Source organism: Pezoporus occidentalis, unplaced genomic scaffold, assembly GCF_034315485.1.
Source record: "Pezoporus occidentalis ecotype Australia unplaced genomic scaffold, CSIRO_AGI_Poc_V1 ctg18, whole genome shotgun sequence".
Classification (NCBI taxonomy): domain Eukaryota; kingdom Metazoa; phylum Chordata; class Aves; order Psittaciformes; family Psittacidae; genus Pezoporus; species Pezoporus occidentalis.
In genome coordinates, this window is record NW_026913640.1 from 5,796,148 (window position 1) to 5,820,273 (window position 24,126).

General features: G+C 43.3%; 2 protein-coding genes across 4 annotated transcripts; one reads left to right on the forward strand and one right to left on the reverse strand.

Moving 5' to 3' along the window:
* The first annotated feature begins 12,235 nt into the window (after positions 1–12,235).
* On the forward strand, positions 12,236–18,369 carry MTIF3 (mitochondrial translational initiation factor 3). Of its 2 annotated transcripts, none has more exons than XM_062615132.1 (4): positions 12,236–12,337; positions 14,938–15,395; positions 16,646–16,791; positions 18,076–18,369. In XM_062615132.1, the coding sequence occupies exons 2-4, from the start codon at positions 14,939–14,941 to the stop codon at positions 18,286–18,288; spliced, it is 816 nt and encodes a 271-aa protein (XP_062471116.1). In that variant the 5' UTR covers positions 12,236–12,337; position 14,938; the 3' UTR covers positions 18,289–18,369. The 2 variants fall into 2 exon arrangements, with proteins under 2 accessions (XP_062471116.1, XP_062471117.1); XM_062615133.1 differs by lacking the exon at positions 12,236–12,337 and adding an exon at positions 13,824–14,432.
* Positions 18,273–22,794, reverse strand: GTF3A (general transcription factor IIIA). 2 transcript variants are annotated; one of them, XM_062615131.1, is made up of 9 exons: positions 22,659–22,794; positions 22,328–22,428; positions 21,729–21,825; positions 21,459–21,547; positions 20,439–20,512; positions 19,601–19,684; positions 18,969–19,198; positions 18,820–18,876; positions 18,273–18,570 (listed from the first exon to the last, which is right to left on the reverse strand). In XM_062615131.1, exons 1-9 carry the CDS (start codon positions 22,785–22,787, stop codon positions 18,409–18,411), a joined length of 1,023 nt encoding a protein of 340 aa, XP_062471115.1. In that variant the 5' UTR covers positions 22,788–22,794; the 3' UTR covers positions 18,273–18,408. The 2 variants fall into 2 exon arrangements, with proteins under 2 accessions (XP_062471115.1, XP_062471114.1); XM_062615130.1 differs by having other exon boundaries at positions 18,820–18,879.
* Positions 22,795–24,126: the final 1,332 nt, after the last annotated feature.

Sequence of the window (24,126 nt, forward strand, 5' to 3'; positions counted from 1 at the left end):
CCGATGCACCAACTGATATTATGTTAATGCCACGCAGATTAATGCTCTAGCAAATTTGCATATAATGAACAGGGACCATAACCCTTCGTTGAAGTGCGCATCCCTGTGTGCCTGCACCAGATAATGGGCCCTTTTCCTATCAACAGGGAAACGAGAAGGGAGGACAGGCAGGTTCCATAATTCCTTTTTTTATGCATTCAACAAAACTACTGCCATAACCACGGAGGTATCAAGTAGTTACTGGTACAGGAGCGATTATGCAAATGACATTATGCAATTTTAGGGATTGAACTAACACCACCCTGAGGCTCAACATTTGCTCAGTCTACAGTGGATGTTTCCAGATCCTACAGACTCCAACAAAGATTAAGTGCTTATATGGTCAATAAACAATGTTGTTCTGCCCTTTTTCCTGGCAGACTTTGGGTGTGGTTATTATTTAGGGCTTGTCCAAAAATTTTCCACTGAAACTGTTTTTAAGGAAAACTTTATTTTAAAACCCAACAGCTTTTCTTTTTTACTGAAAGAATGTCTTCTGTTTATGGAATATTCTGACCCTCCTGTGCCAGTGAGCTGTGTCCCAAATACACCACATTTTGATGGGGACACGCCATTCTGAACATTCAGAGGAACTCAAAGTGTAGATCCTTTGGGTTGGGTGGGTTGACCCACCAAGGGATGGTCAAACACAAATGAACAGGCTTCCTAGAGACATGGTCGATGCCCCAAACCTGTCAGTGTTTAAGAGGCATTTGGACATTGCTCTTAATAACATACTTGAACTTTTGGTCAGCCATGAAGCGGTCAGGCAGTTGGACTGGATGATCATTGTAGGTACCTCCCAACTGAAATTATTCTATCCTATCCTGTCCTGTCCTGTTCTAGGCTCATCTTAACTGCTGAGGCAGTATTTACTAAAACACATAATAGAACACCCAGCGTGGAAAGGGCAATGAAGAGATGAAGCACCTCAGGGCATTTCCATAACAAAGCATTAGGGTCCAAACAAAAGCTAATAATTGAACTTCCTTGGAAGTAACCAAATTTGGCAATTTTGTATGCTTTTTCCATTTGTTCTGCAGTCAGTTTGCACACGGCTGGGGAGGACTGCTTGGGAAATGTGGAAAACCAGGTTCACATATCTAGCCTGGAGTGAAGTGAGGTAACGATTTTGATACGAAGCTGATGAGGTGACAACTTGAACTGGTCTTTTCCTTCTTTTGAGCCAGGATCCCAGAGTAAAGCCTTTGGCTTCAATGAAATGCTACATTCTTTCCCCCCAAAATTAATTTTATTGACATTTTTACTGTATTTATTGAAATACATTTACTCAGACATTTGTTACTCTATAAAAATCATTTTGCTTGGCTTATAACTGGTTTTTAGACATAATTAGAAGAAACCATTTACCTTTTAGAGCATCAGTTAATTATATTTCAAGCTCACAAAGTACAGTTGTTTTTCATTACCCACATATGTAACTGTAAAAGCATAGCAAATGTTACTGGTATAACACAGCATTCCTCTCCAAAGTTTACAAAAGCAGGGTGAGCTAATGGAAAAAGAACCACTAAATAAAGCACCAGCTGGCCTAGTTTCTAGGCTTCCTTTTAATTTTTTTCCCTTTTTTGGACATTTAAGAAAAGATACTGTGATTTTCTCCCCTTTATTTTTACCCAGATATGAAATACCTAACAATAACTCCTATCTTTTCCAGTGGCATGTCGAAACATGTTGGTCCAGATGAATGAGATTTGGGTGTTAAAAGAAGTAATTCCAGCTCTGTTGCTCTATTTCCTTGTAAACAAGCAGACAAACAAGAAACTTCAGTTTCTCTATGTATGCTAATTCCCTGACTTGTTAGGACCAGATACAAATTTGATACTAACTTGAACATTGAGAAACACCATAAAACTGCAGATTGGGAAATTAAGATTTTTAAAAGATTCCTTTATGGTTAATAATACTTGCAGAGTTTCCCTTTGCACGTTTTGCAGAATGATTTCCTTTGACAAATGATTTCCTTTGACAAATATTTATTTACAGCATAAATAAATTCTGCTCAGTCCTTCTAGCACCATCTATATTTGTGAGTGACTTGATCTTAGCTGAATACACAAATAATGCATTTGATTTTACAATTCTGTGTTAATGCAGAGTTGGTTTCTGAATTTCTTATTGGAACAATTACCTCCTGCTGCTCTTTATAGGAAAAAAAATGACTCATTTCTTGTGGCTCCGTCATCCATATTTAATATACGTAAAACAAGTTATGGTCTGGTATCATATAAGTCTCACTGGTGTATGAATCCAAATAAATACATATATCACTTGGAACGTAAAGATTTCTAAGCACAATTAAAGTGGTTTAATAAACCACTTTAAAAATAAACCACTTGATAAAATTATTATCAAATTCTCAACCTTCTACTCAAATACAGATTATTTCCTTATATTTTAAATGGACTGAGCTTGTAGGATTGCAATTGCTTCTAAGAAAGTGTGTATCTAAGGGTTCCAATCCTTCATTAGAACGTAAGAGGGCAGAATCTGAAAATCTCTTAGGTCCTCCTAATTCCTGAAGTGATTCATGGATAAATGAGAGCTTTTTTCACCCAAGTTGAGGTCATAATCCAAAATTCTTGGTATGTCATTGGGGTAACTGACCCGCTGAGGTTGCTTCCAACCTGAATTATTCTCCGATTCTATGCTTCTGTCATGATGCAGTAAATTGTCTTTGACAATCATTTCTCCTGGAGCCAAAAACTTGTTCCTACAGCCCTACAGCATGTGGAGGGAGGGCAAAAGGGAATTAAACATGAGGTAGATAAAAGACACTGTGGGGTCTAGAAGTCCCCAGTGTACAAAGTCTGTGATCAGACAGTTTACAAGGGACACTGAAAGCTGGCCTAGCTGTGAGAGGTTTGTTGCAGATGCTCTCTGAGAGCACATCTGATATAAAGACAGAAGAAAGGGAAAGGATGAAATGCAAAACTGTGGGTTATGAGTTTTTCTTACATATCTGCTGGAAGAATCCAGTCCTAATTCTGGTTGGAACAGAAGGAGCTGCAAAGGCAGGTACAGATCGATGTGAATGCTGCTGCTGAAGGATGTAGATCTTTTTTTCCAAGGGTGTAGTAATTACTTTTTAAAGATGTTGACATTTGGGACCAGGTAAACGAGCATTACAGGGAAAGCTGATCTTAGAGAACATACCTGATGTTGATGAGGTCATATTGCATAGCCAGTAATCCTGACAGTGGTTGCCATCCTTACACAGATAAAATAGATTTCAGAGGTAGTGTATTATCCATTATGGAGAAGGCTTTGTCCCTAGTCTCAGACAGAGGAACTGCACCTACACAAAAGAGCAAAGTTAAGGGAAACCTAACAAAATTAATGAGATCTGTAGCAGTATGCTGGTTTGTAATTCAGGTTGACAAGAATTTGCCACAGTGAAGTACTGAAGCTACTGCTGAGATTTCAGGAAGAAAAAATATGTTACCAATAATCCAGGAAGCACGAAATACTATAAATTACCATATTGTGACAACCCAGGGATCATAACTGATGTTTTTTCGTGTTCAAGATGCTACACAAAAAGCAAGCAATTGGATAGTAGGCAGGAGTGCTCAGCCTTTTGAAGGACTTTTATTTGATTAAGGTGACTGGTGAAGCCTTGAGATAACAGAAGAGTCCTAGTGAAGTGCTCAGTGCAGTGTTTCTTTATTGCTCATTCAGATTATAGCAGTGCCTAACCTGAGAGCACAGCCCCATTCTGCTAGGTGTGGTCCAGGTCTATAAACAGAGAAAGACCCTGAAAGGAAAAAGAGGAAGAGATTGTGTCTAAGGGGCTACGAGATGAGAGGAGAAGCACAGATTTATCCAAGGTTACAGGGCACATCAGTGGCAGCAGTATGGTCAAAACTTGCATCTCCTGTCTCCCAAGCCAAGAATTACAGCCAACACAAACATGAGGGGGAAGATACAGCTGAAACAAGGCTGTATGAATCCACGGGTATTTGGGCTGCTGCAATGCTCTTCTCTGCTGCTCCATCATTAAAATCAGGCCATGATCACTGACTTGCAATGAACAAATAACCTTGCTTTGGTGTGTCAGCAGCCACCACCACACAACTTACCTCTGTCCTATTTGATGCCTGCTGTGTTTGAGAAGCTTTGGAAATGAATGTTTTAAAGCCTGTAAGAGCAGCTCAGAAGGAAAAACCTACCAGTTTTACATTTTAAAAATGATGCTCTTATTCTGCTCACAGCTGAGTTTTGGCAGCAGCTTGTGAGCAGAATAGTAAGCAGGAGTATTTGTTGTGTTTTTCCAGGCCAGTTTTGTCTGGGCTGTGGAAAGCCATACTTTTTCTCATTTTTCTTTTACTGCAGTTAGGCCATAGAAAGTGATCTCCTCAGCAGAGGCTGCCTCTGCGCATGCTGGACCAAAGAGAGAAGATACACAGCCCTCATCTATTTGAGCCAGTCGTGCCATTTCCTCCATCTCTGGGGACAGAGAAGGTCTTGTATTTCTACAGTTCCATACTCTCCTTCTCTAATCTTTTGCCAATCAAGTGCCTACATGTATGTGTACACACCACAACAGCACAAATACTTCTATCTGAACAGACTCTTTCTATAGCTGTTCCTTAGGGTAGAAGTTATTCTACATCAACAAAAAACTTTGTACTGATTTCAAACAGAACCCTCCCAGGAGTGTCAACATGATGACGTGCATCTCCAAGGATTAATCCAGCCCTCTGGAGAGCAAAATCAGCTTAGTCATGCACCTGGGAACCCAGTACTAGTCTGAGTTAACAAAACAGCAAGTGAATTTGAAGTCTGAAGCCTTGGTCACGCAGACTGCAATGACACCATGAAACAGATGAAATTTCTCCTGTCAGCAAACACAAGTTGTCCCATGAGCACTGAAATAACTGATACTTAAACTGTGAAGGTTTGTGTGTCTCTCAGTTCCCACTGCAATCATTCCTGCTGTTCTTCCTATCTTCTGCAACAGGCTTACAATATTGAATACCAAAATTAAAGGTATCAGCATCACCTCACCATGTCCCCTAGACCTCTTCATTTCCCTCAAAACATCCTAGCTCCGTCTCCCATCTCTAAAGACCCCACTGCAGCACTCTCTCAGCCTTCTGTACCACCCACACAGCCCCTTGGGCAGCATAGAAGAGGCAAAAGACACCACAGACTGTAGCTGATGCAGTAATACCTGTGCGCTAATTGGGCAATCCACACACATACACCGTCTTGGTCAACTGGACAAAATCTTTTACCAGAACAAGACATTAATTTTAGTGTTGCTCCACTGTTTAAGCACTGGTTTTCACAGGACTTGGTAAAAATACATAAATATTTGTAGTTATTACAAAGGTACAATATCTTTGAGGCTCCTATCTCTTTGCCAAACTGGGCTGAAGTGTCCAAGAGATTAAAACTGTGCCAAGACAACTCAGAGAAACACAGATGGATAGGAAGACAGGATGATCACGTTCTTTCTTGTTAGGAAAACATGGTAAAAGAAAAAAGCAAACAATAAACCATCAAAATGTACTTATGAATTCTTATCAGTCTCAGTTAAATTCTGATTTCAGTTCTTTATTTTGTCCTGGGTTCAGCAGTAGCACTCATTTTTACTCCTTCTTAGCAGCTGGTGCAGTGCTGTGTTTTTGACTTTCAGCCTGGGAACAATGCTGATAACACCGATGTGTTACAATAACACCGACACCAGGATACAGCAAGAACAAAAAGATAGTAATTGTATTAATTAGTTTTTAAGAAAAGACTGATTGGCAGAAGATAAGCTGCTGTAAATGGGAAAAATCCTACTTAATAATAATAATAAAAAATATTTCCGTTCAATAACTTAACAAAAGATTCAGCCTTTCCTCATCTCTGCATTCCAAGAAGCGGAATGGAAACTTGATACTGGGGCTACCCACTGAGTGCATTTTGCAGTTTCTGCTTCTTCATTAAATTGGGATGAAAACTCCTCAGAAAGCTAGCATCGTGCATTATATGCTAAAAATATCTTGAAGGGAGAGAATAAAGACTGCTGTTATGGGCATTTGACTTTGATCATCTTTAGAGGGAGATAAAAAAGAAAACAAGATTACCTTGGGAAAAAATGCACACAAACACAGATTGTAAAGCCTCCGATAAAGCACAGCTCTTGGCAAGTTACAGTGGGGAAAAAGAAAAACCGAGCAGCTCCTCTGTCCGTAATGTGCATTTTTTTTTAACATTTACAAATTATTTTTGACTTAGCCACTCAGGGAGCCTACTTTCAACCCTCAATTTGAAAATCATGGAGGCTTTATAAAGTCTTCCACCTGCATCTCTTCTTTGCATCACAGTTCTTTATCCTCTAAAGGATGAAAACCCAGGCGTATAAAAACTTTGTTAAGCTGTCACCATCAATAGGGTAAAAAAAAATAATGGTTGACAAAGAAGAAACAAATTGCGTCTTCGAATAAGTTTCCTTCATGCTCTTGTTAAAAGCTATAACCTCTGATGTTAACTAAATTTAACCCATTCTGACCCTTGCGGTGGCCCTTAACCTCTTCTTTATTCTGCTTCCTGTGGCTGCTGAAGAAAACTGGCCCAGTCCTTCGAAAAGCACTCTCTGTTGCACACAAAGCCCCAGCCTCACTGCTAGTCTGTCAGGAGGGAGAGAATAGACGGGGAGGTCAGCACCTGTGCTGAGAAGCAGGTGACAGGGAACTGCTTGGACCATTCTAGGGCAAGTTGTAATAGTTTCTACCCTTTAAATATCACACTGTAGTTTCGGGTATTCAAGGCAGCGAAGTTCACGTTTCCTTTGTGAATGCAGACTTTAAACAAATTAATCCATTGCTGTTCAACTGACTGTAAAATTAGTAGATTTACTGTTGCAAAAAAAAAAAAAACAACGGGGGGGGGGAAGAGAGAGAGCTTTCACTTCCACTTTAATAAGGTCACGGATGTGTCCTGGGCTGCCAACAAAGGCAGCTTTTAAAATCTTCGCAGCTGAACCCAACAACTTGCAAAGGCTGTAGAACAATGTCTTCGATGTACAGTGGAAACTCCTCTCCCTACAGTCAAGATGTAAAACTAGACAGTTAAAACACTTTCTGCACTGGGAAGTTTTAACTCTAATTGTGTCTCACCCCAGGGCCCCATGGGCTTGCTTTATGATTAACATTTTAATAAATTCAGTCAGCCTTGCTTTTCAGGGAGCAAAACCAGTTCTATGCCTGGATTTGGTAAATGAGCCCAAGCAATTCAACAGCAGAGCATGCATCTTCAAAAGGTTTGTTTTAATTCCTCTAACACAGCACAGCTCAGAAACCAAACAAAACTTTAGCTGTTTCAACTGCATTTGTATGTTCTGCGCAGGGCATCAGTTAGCAGGGACAGTTCACCACGCAACAGAGTTTTTGGGTTTGCTTTGATATTTGTTGTCTCTTGCTAGAATAAAAATAGAGAAGTGTGCGTAGGCAGCAGCTTTCAAAAGCTGGGGATGGAAAAGGAGTAAATGAGCTGCTTCAGAACACAGCAATCTGGACCCACTACATATGCAGAATTTCTGCATCCTTTAACTAGTGTTTACTCTTGATATGCTCTCTGCCATAAGGCAATACTCAACTTGGCACAAGGGAGTTTTTAATCTGAGTTATGTGCAAAAGTCTTTTATAAACACTAAGGGAAAAAGGAATAATAAGGAGTGCTTAGGGGAGGCTAAGGCTCCTCTCTGAACCAGGGGAGTTCATAACTGTGGTTACAACTAGCAGGAAGGTGGAGGCGAGCCATGGCAGCTGCTGGTAAAGGGCAGGGGTAGGGAGGAGAAAGAGATTTTATCCAAGTCTTCCCCAAAGCTTCCCTGCTGAAATGCCCTGTGAAGGAGGGAATTATGCAGAAAAAGAGGAAAACAGAGGTGCACAGGGTTAAGTGGCCCTACAGATGCTCAGTACTTTCGCAAGCACAAGTGTGCAGAAGACTCATCACAGACTTAGTAAATAAGACCAAAAGAAACTGCTGTCCCACCTGCTGCTGGTGGTCCATGACCAGGAGCCCCAGGCATTGCATATACCCAACAGTATTAGTAATAAATTCTTGATTATCTTGTTTGGCACTTGACATTTTTTTGAATGGATATTGGGAACTACAGCTCCAGTTTAGAAAGCAGCAAGATGTTCACCACGAACCGAAATAAGACCCGTCCTCCAACCAGAGCCAGCAGGCACGAGCCCCTTGCATGTGTAAGGCACTTCAGCAGCTTGCTTCTTCCTCCCACAAATACATGATAGAGTTTGAATGAAAGTAAACTAGAGCTTTGGGTCTCCAGGTGAGCACTTTGTCTTCCAGCTACAGGCATTCTTGCTCTCTGTTGGGCATTACAAACAGCTTATTGTACACAGAAGGCATTTTTATAAGAGCAGGTATTGACAGAACAAGGGGGAATGGCTTTAAACTGTCAGAGGGTAGATTTAGATTAGATATTAAGAAGTTCTTCACTATGAGGGTGGTGAGGCCCTGGCACAGGTTGCCCAGAGAAGTTGTGGCTGCCCCATCTCTGGCAGTGTTCAAGGCCAGGTTGGACGGGGCTTGGAGCAACCTGCTCTAGTGGAAGGCCCATGACAGGGTTTGGAACTGGATGAGCTTTAAGGTCCCTTCCAACACAAACCAGTCTGGGATTCTATGAACAGCTTCAGGAGGAGGTCGACCCTGAAATACGGCAGAATTGGAACCAGTTTCCAGCACCCTCAGGGGACAATCAAACCTCCCACAGACAGATGAGAATGTGGAGGAAGCATCCCAGCAGCATCCTGAGTTTCACATTAATTAACAACATTAATAACGATCACACTGGCAGATCACTACACTGCTCATGTATGAGGCAAGAAATCTCTCTATTCACTGTCCTTTCTCCTTCTCATATATTTGCATTTTAAATTCTCTGGGGCATGAATTATCTATGGTTTGACATGAGGTCTAGCAGAACAGACCTTCATGAGGCAAAAAATACTAAAGTGAAAACAGCAACTTTGCTAACCAGCTTGGTAAACTGAATCTCAAATGAAAAAAAGACCTAAAAGATGCAGATTTAGGAATTACAAAAATAAATAAATGTCTGAGAGTATTGTCAGGGGTGGGAGGAGGATGATGTGCATCAGGCAAAATAGAAAGGAGAAAGTTGTTGTTATTAACTGCATTTATTATGACAGCGTCTTTCAAATAATTAAGACTGCAGTCCCACTGTGACAGGCACATATAAAAACACAGCCCATGGACAATCACAGTGTAAACAGATATGCGACAGAGAACAAGGAGAAAGAGTACAATGAACCCCCAGAAACATCAAGTTAATTGAGGACAAACAGCAAGAGAAGGCTGCACTATTTCTTGGCATGCTAAATTTAATTGGAAAGGCACAAAGTAAAGCAAACATCAGGCTTAAACTTAAGGGAACTGAACAAAGGGAAGAGAGAAGGAATGCAAGTTGCACGCTCCAAAGTACATTGCTTTCATGCAGGTAGTTTTTATCACAGTGAAGAGGATTATTAGCTTTATTGCTGCTGCTACCATTCCTGAAAATTATCGTTCTCATGGGGATGGTTCTCGGAGAGGCAATAGTAGCTAACTGCAAGCCGGGCACTGACAGGCTCTCCTCTAATGCATGCTGCAGAGCAGAGGATGAAAAAAACAAATCTCCCCAGGCTTTAGCTCTGCCAAAACTTCCCTTCACAGCCATTCAAATTCCACACTTCATTTCCAGACTATGAAAAGAGCAATAAAGCCCAGGTTTGTCTTGCCTTGTCTTACTGTGGAATATTTCACTCTCCACAACGGAGTACTGTAGAATTTCAATAATTGATATTTCAAAAGCATCAAACTGAGATCTGCTTTTCTTAGGCACTCTCCTGATGGAAGCAATGGCAATCCCTGTTCCCAGAGAGCTTAAAACTGCAAAGGCATAAAGCCTGAGTGAAATCAAGAAATGAACGAATGAGCAGAATACAAAAAACAGGTGCTATTTGCATAGAATAGGTGAAGCTACAGCTGTTAGTCGGGCTGTTAGCACAGCTCACCATCTACTTAGCTAATTCTGTTAATGGCATTTTTCCATACTCATTACTGCAGGCAAGGAGTTTTAATGAGGATAAGGTGATATGAATGAATTTCAGATTGAGAACTGATGTAGCCAAGTTTTCCGGTTTTGCACACCATTACCGTATGACGTCTTCTGTGAAGAGGGAGAGCACAAAGCAGTGACAGGCTTTTGCATGTGCATACCAAAATGGCTGTACCAAACCCACCAGCATATGGAATTAAACCATTCCAAGACCATAGTTAAGAATAGAAAACACTCAAACCAAAAAGACGCTCAGATTTTCACCGCATTTCTTCTTCCTGGGCAGGAAGAGGGCAGAGTAAAGAGGGGTCACTTAAGTTGTGGCCCAAGGCAAGTAAGCTAAAAATCATGATTTTCTTTCAGCAGGAAGGAGAGTAGACAGGGCCTTCCTTCCAGCTGCTTACCGTGGCTTCATTTTGACTCAGATTCTGAACACTTTCAGCCTCAGTATCACTCTCAGCTCCAGCCTGGCTGGTCAAACAGCATCCCTCAATAGACACAAACAGCTCCTGAAAAGGTATTTTCAGCACACACTACTCCACGCACGTTCTGCCCAACCAGAACAGAACAGCAAACCCTCACACTGGTTAGTGTTTTGCTCATAGTGCGTTACTTACAGCTGGGGACCTAGGGTTTGCACACAGATTTCAGCTTCTCTTTCAGAGGCAAGACCAACGAGAGGAAGGAGCCTGCAAACCTAAGGCTGATCAGCCTACTAAGGAAGGTAACAAATCCAAACATCCAACAAGCTCTTGGAGTAACTTGCACAAAGCACACGCTGCTGCTGACCCCTGCAGACACAGCTCTACCACACGCCAGGACACCTCACAAATGCACTGCTGACTCCTGGCAACCCTGGCACTGACACAGGCCCACAGCACCGCTTGTTCAGTCACACCAGACAGCCTTATGGCTGGGGACAGAGGGAGTGATGTGTGACAATGTGCAGACAGGTACAGCAGAGGCTCAGGTGCACAGCCTCCATAAACACCGCACAGGCAAAGCACTCGGCATGTACAGCCTTACTGCATCCAGCTCTGCTCTATGTTCAGCTGCGAGGAGGGACACTGATCTGCTTGACTGAGTCTAGAGGAAGCCATGAAGATGATCAGAGGGCACCTCTCCTATGGAGACAGGCTGAGGGAGCTGGGCTTGCTCAACCTGGAGAAGACTCCAGGGAGACCTTGTAACAGTCTTACAGCACCTAAAGGGGCATACGGGAAATCTGGGAAGGGATTTTTTACAAGGACATGTAGGGATTGGACAAGGGCAATGGCTTTAAACTGTCAGAGGAAAAATTTAAATTAGATATAAGGAAGAAATTCTTCCCTGTGAGGATGCTAAGGCACTGGCACAGACTGGCCAAAGAAGCTGTGGCTGCCCCATCCCTGGAAGTGTTCAAGGCCAGGTTGGACGGGGATTTGAGTAACCCAGTCTAGTGGAAGCTGTCCCTGCCCATGGCAGAGGTTTGGAACTGGATGAGCTTTAAGGTCCCTTCTAACACAAACCAGTCTGGGATTCTATTGATCCTCCCGCTCACAGCCACAAACCACTGCCCTGGGAAGGCCACTGGGCACAGCAAGAAGCATCTCCTCGCAGTGGTCCTTACACCCAACTGCAACAACCCTAGTGCAGCAAATACACAACAAAGCTAAACCAAAACGATGGTGGTGGTACACCGTGGAAAACAACCCAACCCAACAAGCACACATGCAGAACCAGACACACACACCACACATACATCAACACGGAAATGCACGGACACAAGAGGAATACCCAGATACAGAGACAAACGCACACTGCGAGGAGACACAAGCTCTCTGTATGTACAGACCTCCCCATGCACAAATACACCTCCATATACCCACTACAGGTGTGCCCCGCGTGCAGACACGTGTGCAGACAGGTGGACAGCCCTGCACACACTGCGCACACAGATGCACAGACACACGCACCCCCAGTCACACCATGCAGCAACCCCACGTGCGAGGCCCGAACACGCGGGTGCATGGCTGCGGAAACACGGGCGCTGCGCGGGAGCGCGCCCTGCTACCGCGGAGACGCGCACGCACACGGGCACGCAGCAGGAGCGGAAGAGGAAGGGGGAGAGGTGGGACAGTCTTCCGCCTTCCGGCGGCCCAGGCCGGTCACTCGGCTGGCTACGGGGGGCCGGGGCCGGCGGTTTGGCCCGGCCGAGAGGTAAGGGCCGTCCGGCGAGGGAGGTGGGGGGGACGCGGGGCGGGGAGGCCCGGCGGGCTCCGGGCCTGCACCGACACACCGCTGGGCCCGAGTGACAGGGTCACACGCACACAGCTGGTGACCTCCCCGGCGTGCGCACCCGGGCACGTCCCCGCAGAGCCCCGCACGGATCCACGCGCAAAGTTAAAAGAGCCTCGAGACAGCGCAGGAATGCACAGCAGCGGCTCCTGCAAGGTACGCGTCTGTAGCAGCTGCACGTAGCACCTGTGTGCGCAGCGAAACACGTCCCGTGAGTGCAGAACGGCGGCTCTTGCACAGCTGCCGCTATGCGTACAGCCTGCCTGCGCACTAGAACCCCCGACACAGCTGTCCTCGCTGACCACAGAACCATGGAATGGTTTGGGTTGGAAGGGACCTTAAAGCTCATCCAGTTCGAGCCCCTTGACACGGGCAGGGACACCTTCCGTCAGACCACGTTGGTCAAATCCCCATCCAACCTGGCCTTGAACGTTGCCAGGGATGGGGCAGCCGCAGCTTCTCTTGGCAACCTGTGCCAGTGTCTCACCACCCTCAGCTTTGTATTGACTGCTAAAAATTAGTCTGCCCCAGGCTTCAACCTGTCCCCATGCTCAGACTGTTTATTCACACGTCATTTTACTTGTTCCTGGGACAGGACTCCTTAGAATCATAAATAGTTCCTCATCCTTGCTAAGAGCTTGCAAACCTCAGGCTGAGCAGCCCTCTCCATGTATATGTACACACATGGATGTGTGTTTACAGTGTCACACATGCATATAGAATGGAGTCACATTCTTCCCTAGGCAGAAGAGGCCGTGCTCCTGCCAGCTCCTGTGATATCACATTTGTTTTCCTGTATCATCTTTGGCTTTCCCTGTGCTTGCTGCCTGTTTAAAAACGCAGAATACCAAAACTGCAGATAATACTCTGCGGTTTGCTCAAGTTTTCACAGATGTTAAAAACCATTTCTGAAGCTTTGAATGAAATGCAAGTAACGGTCAGGTGCACCAAAATTGCCACGGGGAATCCATGAACCAGGGAAAAAATAGGGGAAAAATATAATGGAAGAAATGCCTCAAAGATTAGTCTTTGATTTCAAGCACTCGGGTATTTTGAGGCGTGTTTTGAATGCTTTGACGGTCCTTTAAGCAGCCTGGTCTAGTGGAAGGTGTCTTTCCCCATGGTAGGGGTATTGGAACTGGATGAGCTTTAAGGTCCCTTCCAACCCAAACCAGTCTGTGATTCTATAGCTGCATGAGTACCATGCCAGGACAGATGCCTGTAACTATTTAAATTTCAATTTGCATGTGGGGATTTTAGGCCTATGAATCTGTTGCTTATTTTACAGTTCATGTGTTGCAGGCAAGTCTTATGCGTGTCTCTTGTCTCTTTTTCCCCACTAGATTTTTTCATCATTCATGAAGAAAAGTATCATTATTGATGTTTTTATTGAATGGTCCTAGTTGAATGGCATTTAGGTGCATGCTTTCTGCATGTAAGAAATTCAAATAGTTCTGGTAACTGGAAAAAATCAGCTCACTATAAATAGGAATATGCCACCCTAAATTTAATGTTTGTGAAAAACCGGTAGAGTCAATTGATACTTTAAATGTCCGATAAAATAAGTCTAAAATTAAGGCACTGTTTTCACTTTGGAGCATGCCTGAATCAGTAGAACTTGAGTGTAAACGACAGTGAAGAAACTTTAAAAATTAAATTAAGGTTACTGACGTAATATCAGTGAATCCATTTAAGAGCAATTAGCAGCTGGACTGCTTCCACAGTGGCACTTGGAAGGCAGAGAAATACATCATTTGGGGCCAGTGCTATGAGAAGCAAGTTGCATGCTGGCTATGAAGGAGTTTTCAACCCTGGGAGATAAACCATATTTTCAAGTATAGTAACAGTTAATTTGTGATGTTATAATGCCAAGGTGAAGACTTTGCATGGCAGTTTTACACTGTATGGTGAAGGCTTTGGAATTCCAAAACCTGCATCGAAGAGTCAGGCTGCAGATGTTGGAATGGCTGCTCAGAGACACTGCACAAATTGCCACTTCATTCACTACATGATTAAGGTGGTCCCAAATTCATGTGGTTTAAATGAAACACTTTCCAAAGATGATTACTGGAACCAGGAAGAAAGTCCTATTGTTAGATACCTCCTGAAAAAAAATCTGGACTGAACATTAGAAGTGTGACATGCCTTTTTATTTGACAGTGCATTCTCCCTCTTAATTATTGGCTTATCTTTCTGTACACAAAAAACCTGTGTAAGAGTGGATACTCCTGTGAGGAGGAATGAACTACAAGTATGGGATTCCTTAAAGGAGTCCAGGCTCTAATTTTAAATTACTGAAGATAACATCAACTCTTCATACATTCTGCTGTCAGATTTTCTCTCCAGGTTAAAGCCCTCTGTTACCGTAAAATTACTGTTGGTTGCTCATTCTGTATAGTAATACCATTGCATCTCTTTGAAAGAGTAGTTCTAGGGGCTAGGGTTTACTGAACTGGAGTCAAATACTAGAAGTATTTGGCTGATGGGGGTAACTTGTTTTGTCTTCTTCACTGCCTCCTCAGAATGACTGCCTTTTGTGTGATGAAACTTCTGTGTCAAGCAACCAGAAACGAGCAGAGATACACAAAAAGATTCTGTGGTACTCTTCTTACACAAACACAACTGAAGAGGGTCTTCTCTCCATTCTGGATGGTCGTGTCTGACCCTACAAAGTCAACAGTATTTGGACTTACACAACCATTTTGTACAGCTAAAAAATCTCCCAAGGAGCCGAAAACGGCATTTGGAAGCGTTGGGCGAAGAATTCCTTATCGGATATTGCACGTCATCAACCAGGATGGAGAGAGCTTAGGAAATATGCACCGAGCTGAGGCACTCAAACTTATGGATCAACATGACCTGAAACTAGTTCTTCTGCGTGAGAATGAAGAACCTCCTGTATATAGACTAATGACTGGGCAGCAGATTCATGAAGAACAGCTGAAACGTGCAGAGAAGAAAAAATCAAGTTCAAAATCAGGTATGTGCATTATCGACACTGCAACACTGACCACTTTGGCAAATGCTGCATTAGAAGTGGTTTCAGCAGATGAAATCCTCTTACTTGCATTTGTGTAAATCCAAAGCAATGTCACTGCGGTCCATGCTATTAAGGATTTGCAGTGGTGAAGATAACATTTTGGCTTAGACTAGTCTTCCATAGAGAAGCCTTCTGTTGCCTTCTCAGGATTTATTATCTTGGCACCTTCTATTTTTAAAAAAATATTTATGTTTAAGTGAATATAACTGGACCCTGGTTCCATGAGCCTCACTGAATTCCTGTTCCTCTGAGGCATAAAGTGAAAGGCAGGTTTTACGAACTGAGCAACAGATACACCTATATAATTGCAAAGTTTTGTCACCGGTAGTCACAAAACATTCTTTCCCAAGCTTGCTGTGAGGAAGACAAAGTCTGGAGCCCTTTCTTGTACAGAGGAAGAGAACAACTTTTATATTAAACACTTCTCAGGTCTCAGCTGTTTTTAAGTCAGCCTGCTCCAGCAGTTTAAAAAACTGAGTTTGGCAAGTAAGTTTTAGAAAGGGTGTCTGACCTTATACCCTCTTCTCTTAGCCTCGGGCTGACAAAGGCATCAGCAGTGTGGGCAGAGTTCTGATTTTAGAGGCAAGCACTATTATGATAGTGACTTTTTCTGTTCAAGAAGCTACAAAAAGAATATTCACATGGTAACTACTTCAGAGAAATCTTTAAGGAGGAAGAGAGCACAAATCAAATGTAATTCAAGGCATCACACTTTCAGTTGAATATTGTGCTTCACCATTCAAGAAAATGGGTTTCAGATTAAGAGGGCTCTAACTTAAGAGCTTTTATATTCAACTGTACCATGTGTGGAATGTAGAGTTTGCACACTAGGTCTTTAAATCCAAATCCAGCACTTAGCTGTTTATTTGTTAGACCAGCATTGTGGGTGGTATGAACAAAACTGTAATTAAAATAAAAAATACTTAAATCCTTCTGATCCTGAAGAAACTTCCCTGTATGCTTCAAACATGCACTCAGCCTCCCAATTACAGCGGTGAGTGCGAGATATCAAGTAGCCACCTTCCAAGGTGGGAGTGGTGCCTGCTGAGACAATGAGATTTAGATGCTCTGTGTATGAGAAAGCAGCACAGGGCAGGGGAGTTAAGCAGACCAAACACCATAAGCTGTTGAAAGACAGCAAAGGTTTGTCAGATGTTAAGCCAGTACAATTTTGGTTCTGTTTTAAATAGAGATGGTTCGGAAGGAGTTGTCCTTTTCTTCAGCTATTGCCAAGAACGACTTAGACACCAAGACTAAACAGATAGCCCAGTGGATTGAAAAGAAATACCAAGTTAAAATTACCATCCGGCAAGCAAAAGACAGCAATACAGACATGGTAAGTGCACTTCTGAAAGCTGAACCAACCAGTTTCATTACATAACTGTACTTCTATTAATTTCCCCTATTCAGTACTGTTTTAATACATCATGTACTGCTAAAAATAAGTGAAGGTCTGCGTCCCATTAAAGGAATGGCTGTCCCACCTTCAGCTGCTTCTGTTCAAACACTACAGTTCTAGGAAAGTAGTCCCATAGAGACATGTCAAACACCATGCTTTAAGAATGCAGTTACAATACTGGCTTTGACAGCAGAGTCTAAGCAGTTCCTACTCCTTTGCAGCCCCACCTTATTAACTGTGCTGGTGAAATTTCCTTGCCAATGCCTTAAGCCAGGTCACTCACTGAAAAGTTTAGTAGTAAGGTTTAAAAAAACTCTGCTGGTATTTCAGATGGATTATTTCACTAATCTAACTGTTGTTCTGAAGGTGCATTTGTGCAGTGGTGGCTAATGTTAGTTGCCCACTGCTGTGTGAAAAACTACTGGGATGGTGTTCCAAGACTGGCAAAGTAAACATCTATAAATAAGTTGGGGAGCTGGTGGCAACTTAGTAGTATAACTGCAGGGCCTTGAGACTTTTTTCCACTGCCATTTGCTCAAGTGGCTTTTTTTGTAAAAACTCCATGTAAGAATTTGTTTTCTTTTTTCCTTTTAATATGTGCAGTGAAGTAGGTTTCCCTGATGATCTTCTCTACTAAATTTCTGGAAGAAAATTGTGATACCGATTCATCCAAAAGGAAGAAAAACTTCTCACAGAAGTTGAATTCACAGGGAAGGAGTAACATGAGGAAGAACTGGATATCCAGATTTATGTCCTTAAATTTAAAAGCTTGATTGTGAGCTTAAGAGTTCAGCTTGTTACATGAATCCACTGTATCAGTGAGTTCAACACTACCAGGTTCTGCTGACCTTAGAACAATACTGCCCCTTAAGAGGAAAGCCCTGTAATAATATGCCCAAATCTAGTGGAAGAGGATGATGGGGATGAGTCAGATGCAGTCCACTTTCATGTACATCTTCAAACAGCAAAAACAGGATAAGTCAGGAATTCAGCCCAAGTGTTAGGAAATGGCTTAATTCCTCTGGTAACCTTCCTAAACCTGCTAATGAGTGAAGAACAGATTAGGAAAGGACAAGCTTTACTGCTCAAACCAGGACTAGCAAGTAGCTCATTTCAGCTAACTGCTAAACCACAAGCAGGAAATCATGTAATTACAGACAGCCTGAAGTATTTTTCTACCTGTGTTTGTGCACTTAACCCTGGTTTTCTCCTTCTTTTTAGTTCATGCTTTTTGATCAGATTTTGGAGACTGTGTCTGAGAAAGCTACTTACCTTTCCAAGCCAAAAATTACTAGAGAAGGAGTGAGCACCTGTATTTTGAGACACATGTCTGACAAAGAGCTGAAAGCATACCAGAAGATGGAAAACCAGAAAAACAGTACAGAAAAGAAAGATGAAAATGAAGATCTGAAATCAAATGAGTTGCATCAGTGACTTTATAAAAAAGTATAAACAATCTCTTACTTAAAAACAAACACAACCCTATAAATATAATAAAAGTATTGTTGAACTTTACATCGATTATTCCATGAAGACTGTCGTCTCAGTCCACCTTTACTGCAGAGTCAGAATTTCAACAGTTGGTATTTCACTTTCCATGGGCTTATCCATTGTCTTGCTTTGTGTCACAACAGCATCCGTCCCTGGCTGTGTTTTAGGAGGAATGTAGCCACTCAGATGAGAGGCTAAGCTCCTCTTAGGACGAGAACGCTTTGTCTGGCAGAAATAAATGCACAATTAGCAACTTGACATATCCATGGAACAAAGTCTACTACTGTGATGGGGAAAGAAGAAAATGCCAGCACTACATCATTTAAAGGAGCTTCAGAATTAAGAATCCCCCAGATCAAGTAGACAGCTGGCCTGCTTTCCTGCTTGAAGTCTTATTCTGAAACCTGTAATATTTATTCTCCTCTGAAGTGACAGGGTATGGTTGATAGTACTTTTTTCAAGAGTACAACTTACTTTCAAGTTCAGCTTTTTCTTTTCAGGATCATGTACAACTGCGTGCCTTGCTAGGCTCTGCTACAGTTATAAGGAACAGGAAAAAAAAGTTAGGTATATCATTTCAGATTATGTGATTCAGATTAGAACAGTGTGAAAAAAATACATACCTTCATTGCAAATGTTTTTCCACAGTCTGGATAATCGCAAGAGAACGGTTTTTGCTCCTCATGAAAAGAGAGGATATGGCTTTGAAGGTTAAATACAGTTGTGTAAGTTCTTCCACATCCTTCTTTTGGGCATCTGCAGACCTCCCTCTCGGCAGCATGTACTTTTTGATGCTGCTTGAGGTAATCTTTCCTTTTAAAAGTTTTGTTACACTCACTGCAAATGATTGTTTCTGAGTGGGAGAGAGACAGGCAAAGTATAAATTAATAGCTTCTTACAGAAGCTCAGAATCAAACCTTAGTAGTCCTCTAAAACAATGCTAAAATCCACAAAAATTGCAAGGAGCTCAAATTGGAAGAGAATAATGCAGTATGAATTATCCAGATCCAAAATCCTACATTACTTTGTGATAAAGTTAATGAGAACTTGCACAAAGTTAGTACACTGAGCAGCATTCCATCAGTTAAAGGCCTAGCCAGAGCGACAACCGTTTTACCAATAAAGCATTAATATACAAGTTCATCTGGACACAATGACAAGTTGATGAAATTTCAGCATGAACTCTTCAAATTAGCAGTTTGTTTCCTGTTTGTATCAAAAGTTCAGTTCTGTTACATAATCATTTTGAGTTTACCTGCATGACTTTCTTTATTATGTTTCAGAAGCTCTGACCAAGTTTTTCCAGTATATGAGCAGTCTTCTTTCTTGCATGCATAGCCTGTTGGACAGGACAGATGTTTACAATCACAAAGGTTTTGGCAAACAGTCCAGCTTTTCAAGGGGGAATTCCTCTTCCAGCATTTGAAAATTAAAGGCCTGTATCCCTCCTCCCATACTGCAACCAACACAAATTAACACAAGAACATCCTGTCTTAAGAAAGGAACACAGTACAAATCACAGCTTCTTGCATACTCTACCTAGTCCCCTGGGTTTGTTGGGTTTTTTTCTAGCACTGGTAAGCAGGTTAGCTGTCAGTCATACTGAACAGACAGGAGTGTAGCAGCATTAGCTCAAACATACATGACCAGCTCCTGACAATTCCACTTAAATACCTTTCACATAGGTACATTAATAACTTCAAACAATGAAAGTCTACATGGTTTTGCCACAGCTCCACAGAAAATCTGTTGCAGAACTGGCAATTGATCCTAACCTCTGGAAGCCTAGGCTAGTGTCTTTAACCATCAGCCCATCTCCAGAAGATGGATTATTAACAAGGAGGCACATTAGGAAAATAAATTACTGAAGGCATCCCAAGCTCTGTTTGGCCTGACACAAGTAATTGAACACTGCAACGCCCTGCAACTGTATCCCACCTGACTACTCAAAACAGGTATTCTTGTTTTGTCTGACTGGATCACTAGGCCCAGAACACTTTCATGTCTGTTGAACATCCCTGTGTATTCTCTGTACTGAAGAAGTCCTTCTTCCTTTGCTGAAACGTAACTGAAGCAAGAAGAAAAACTATTACCTTCATGTATCTTTTCGTGCCGCTTTAGGTGACTTGGGGTAGAAAAGCACTTTCCACATCCTTCATTATTACATCTAGGTATAAAATACACTGGTTTAATTTCTTTCACTGCATCCAAGTATTATTTGCTCTTTAAGTCAAGAACAATTAAAGTGGACAAAATAATACAAGTTTCACTTTGCCTAAAGATCTGTTTTGTGTGTCCTCCCCGCCTTGTAAAAGTAAATTCCATAATACGTTTGTAATAGAAGACTCTGATCCCCTTGAGAGTGAAATTATAGTACAGTTTCTGTATATACAGCAAGTTAAGCTTTCGCTAAAGAATCAAGCCTTATATCATCCCTACACAGTAGGCTCTTCAAAGATAAAAGAGAAATAGAAAGTGGAGAGTTTAAGTGGTTTGTACAGATCTAGCAGAGCACCAACAGTATTTCTGTGCCTGTCACACAGCCATACTAGTGAACGTCACTTAAGTGGAACGCTCCTGTTAAGTGTGTTCCACCTGTAAGAAACACAAGACTAAACTTTGCTTTCATCAATCTATACCGATGTGTCCTGTAAAGAACAAAATCATAGATTCACAGCTTCTCAGATTGGTGTCCAAGCCTTTCACCTTTTTTATGCTACTACTCACTTCATGTTAGCCACATCACTTCTTTTTACTGAAAAACAGAAGTAGCTGCATTTTTCATTACCCTGCAAGCTCTTATGCTTGTATTTCAGATTGTGAACTAGAAGCTCAGGGGGTCTTTTTGTTTATTTTTCCTGTGAACCTGTAATAAACCCATAGAAAACATCTGGAATGATAAGTTTCAGAGCACCAAGAAACAAAAACCAGACTACTGAGCAAAGCACTTGCACAAGAAATGTACTTGCAGCCATGACTACAAATCCATTCCAGTTTTGGTTTTGCTGCTTTTGTAAATGCTACATTAATGAAAAGGTTGAGAAAAGTCTCCTATTTTCATCTACAGTGTTTATGGAATTGTTAAAAGTTCATTATTAAAATTATCCACCTACTTGAAGGGAGGGTCATTGGTGTGGTAACACTGATGAACTTTAAGTTGTTGATGCTTCCTGAAAGACTCGTTACAGCCCTCGAAGTCGCACTATTTAGGAAATTAAGTTATCATTAGAAACCAAACAGTGCAGTCCACACGTGTTTGCTGAAATCCCAATCGCAGTATTTGAACTCATGCAAATACTGCATAATAACAAGTTGAAGTATTTCACTAGATACATGAAAAGGAGCTTGTTTAGCCTCCACTTTGCAGTATCAAAGGTAATTACCACATATTGCCTTTTCCGATTCTGATGCTTGCGCTCAATGTGCTTCTTTAAGTTTGACTTGGTTCTGAATTTCTCATTGCAGCCATCAGCTGTGCACCTACAAATGAACTACATTATCATCACTCCCAAACAGTGATTTGTTTCATAGGCAGATACAGAAATTGCTGAACAAGAAGAATACACAAAGAATAACTGAAACTCAACCCAAACATAAAAAATTGCCTTAACAACACAAAAAGACAGGCTAAGTTACAACCAAAAGCCACAGGAAGATGTACCAGAAGAGATACTTAATAAAGCATGCAGGAATTCCTAGCTCCTAATCCATGACGTGCAGCTGTTAAAAGCTTAGTCATAACTGTCCTTCCTTATTTTAATTCTGCATTGTAAGGAGAGATCTGCCCGTTCCTATTACGGATCGTGGCCAGATAGGAGGCTTTAGGCTGCTATTTCCCACAGCTCTCACCCTGTCCGTGCACTGTTATGGCACCCCCCATGGTAACAAACCTAGAAGTGCATAGCACCTACACATCAGTTTCAACTCCACTTCCGTAAGGACTAGCATAATCCGTTTTAAGATGTAAAAAGCGCGGCCTTACTCGAACGGCTTTTCCCCGGTGTGCATAAGAATGTGTCGAGCGCGGTGGAAGTCTCTGGTGAAGCCTTTACCGCAGCCATCGTAAGGGCAGACATACGGCCTCTGAGATGCGAGCGGGAGAGGAGGAGGGAGGACGGGTCAGAAGCGGCACACCATTCCTACGGGACTCGGCTGCTTCCGGGAGGCTCCTTCAGCAGCACACACCCACCCATGGGGCTTTGGGGACCCCAGGGGATGAGCCGGGCTGCCCGGCCGCGACCCGCGCCCGCCCGCCGGACCCCAGTGCGGCGCCCTTTACCTCACCCGCGCGAACCCTTCCTTTCCCGGCTCACCTCGCCCGTGTGCCGGCAGAGGTGCGCGTCTAACTTCCAACCCTTGTTAAAAGAAGAGTCACAGCCCGGGAACGAGCAGATGAAGGGGCGGGCGTGGGGCGCGCTCCCCGCGGTCCCCTCTGCGGCCATGCAGCACGGCACGCGGGGCGCGTCGGCCGCTGCGCTGCGCTGCTTTGGCGCATGCGCCGCCGGTCGGTTGGGTTCGGAGGCCGTGGCGGTGGTGCGGCGGCGTGTCCTGGAGCTGTGCTGTGGCCGTTGGGGCCGCCTCGCCCGAGAGCTCGATCCGAGCAGCCTGGGGCCGGGGTGCCCTCTGTTACCTCATGTTCCAGGCACAGCCCTCGCTGCTGCCCGCTGTGGGGTCCTCTCACACGCCGGAGGACAGTTGGTGGTGCAGGAGCCCAAAAGGCCAGACTCGGGGTCCTTCCACCCAACAGCCGTACAGGGGTTTGGGGGTGTACGGTCCTGCTGTCTCCCCGAGAAGCACTGGAAGTGCCAAGTTAGATCCTTGCCAGTTGTGAATGAGTCCCTCCTGTGCCAGGGAAGAGGATGGGTTTGTACCATGCTGGTTAGCCCCTGGTCCGGACTGGAGGAATATCTGCTGTGCCCTCTACCATCAGCACCCAAATTCGGGGCTTTGCAGCACAGTCCGTGTCTCAGCTGCCTGCGATAGTGTGGCAGAGGTGGCCTGTCACCCTGGCCTGTGGTCATGCTGTATCTTCAAGGTGCCTGAGGTCCTACTGTGAGGACTCACTGAGCTGAAGGGCCCTGATACCTTGTGCAGCACCTCTGTGGTACCTGACTTGCTGGGCTAGGGTCACATCATCTGCTCTGCTTTGTATTGTTTGAGTTGTCAGCTGAGCTTTATTTTAGGAGACATTTCCCCATCTGCTGTAATTCTTCCCACAGAGTGAGTGTGAGGGATGGGGAGAAAGCTGAAACAGGACTGTGACAAGGGAACCATCCCGAGGAGAAAATCTCCTATTCCTCCTCCATTTGCGTCCTGAGTGGTGGGAAAGCCTGAAGAGATGGCAGTGCTTGGAGCAGCCTAGGGAAACAGGGCAGGAAGGTTGGCAGGAATAAGGAGCATGAATCAAGTGTATGGGGAGTGGATGAGAGAAGGGACACACGAAGTGAGGTGGCAGGAGTGCTGAAGGATGTGACACAGTGCACTGCCTGGAGGGAAGCTGCTGGCAGAGTGAGGAGTTCCTGCTGGGCCAGAAGCAGATCCGTGTGGCCCTAGGGGAAGTCCCATCTTGCTCACCTGTAGCAGGAGTGAGGGGAGGGCTGAATCAGTGAGACCCTCACAAAGCAATGGCAATAAACACCTTATTTTGGGGAGGGAAGTCAGTCTGAAAGGGTATCCACTTTTAACCAAAAAGAAGAAAAAGTTGCTACATTTTTTTGTCTCAGAATTGCAATAAAGAATACCTGAAATTTAAAAAATAAGCTTACAGTCTTCCTTATTGAG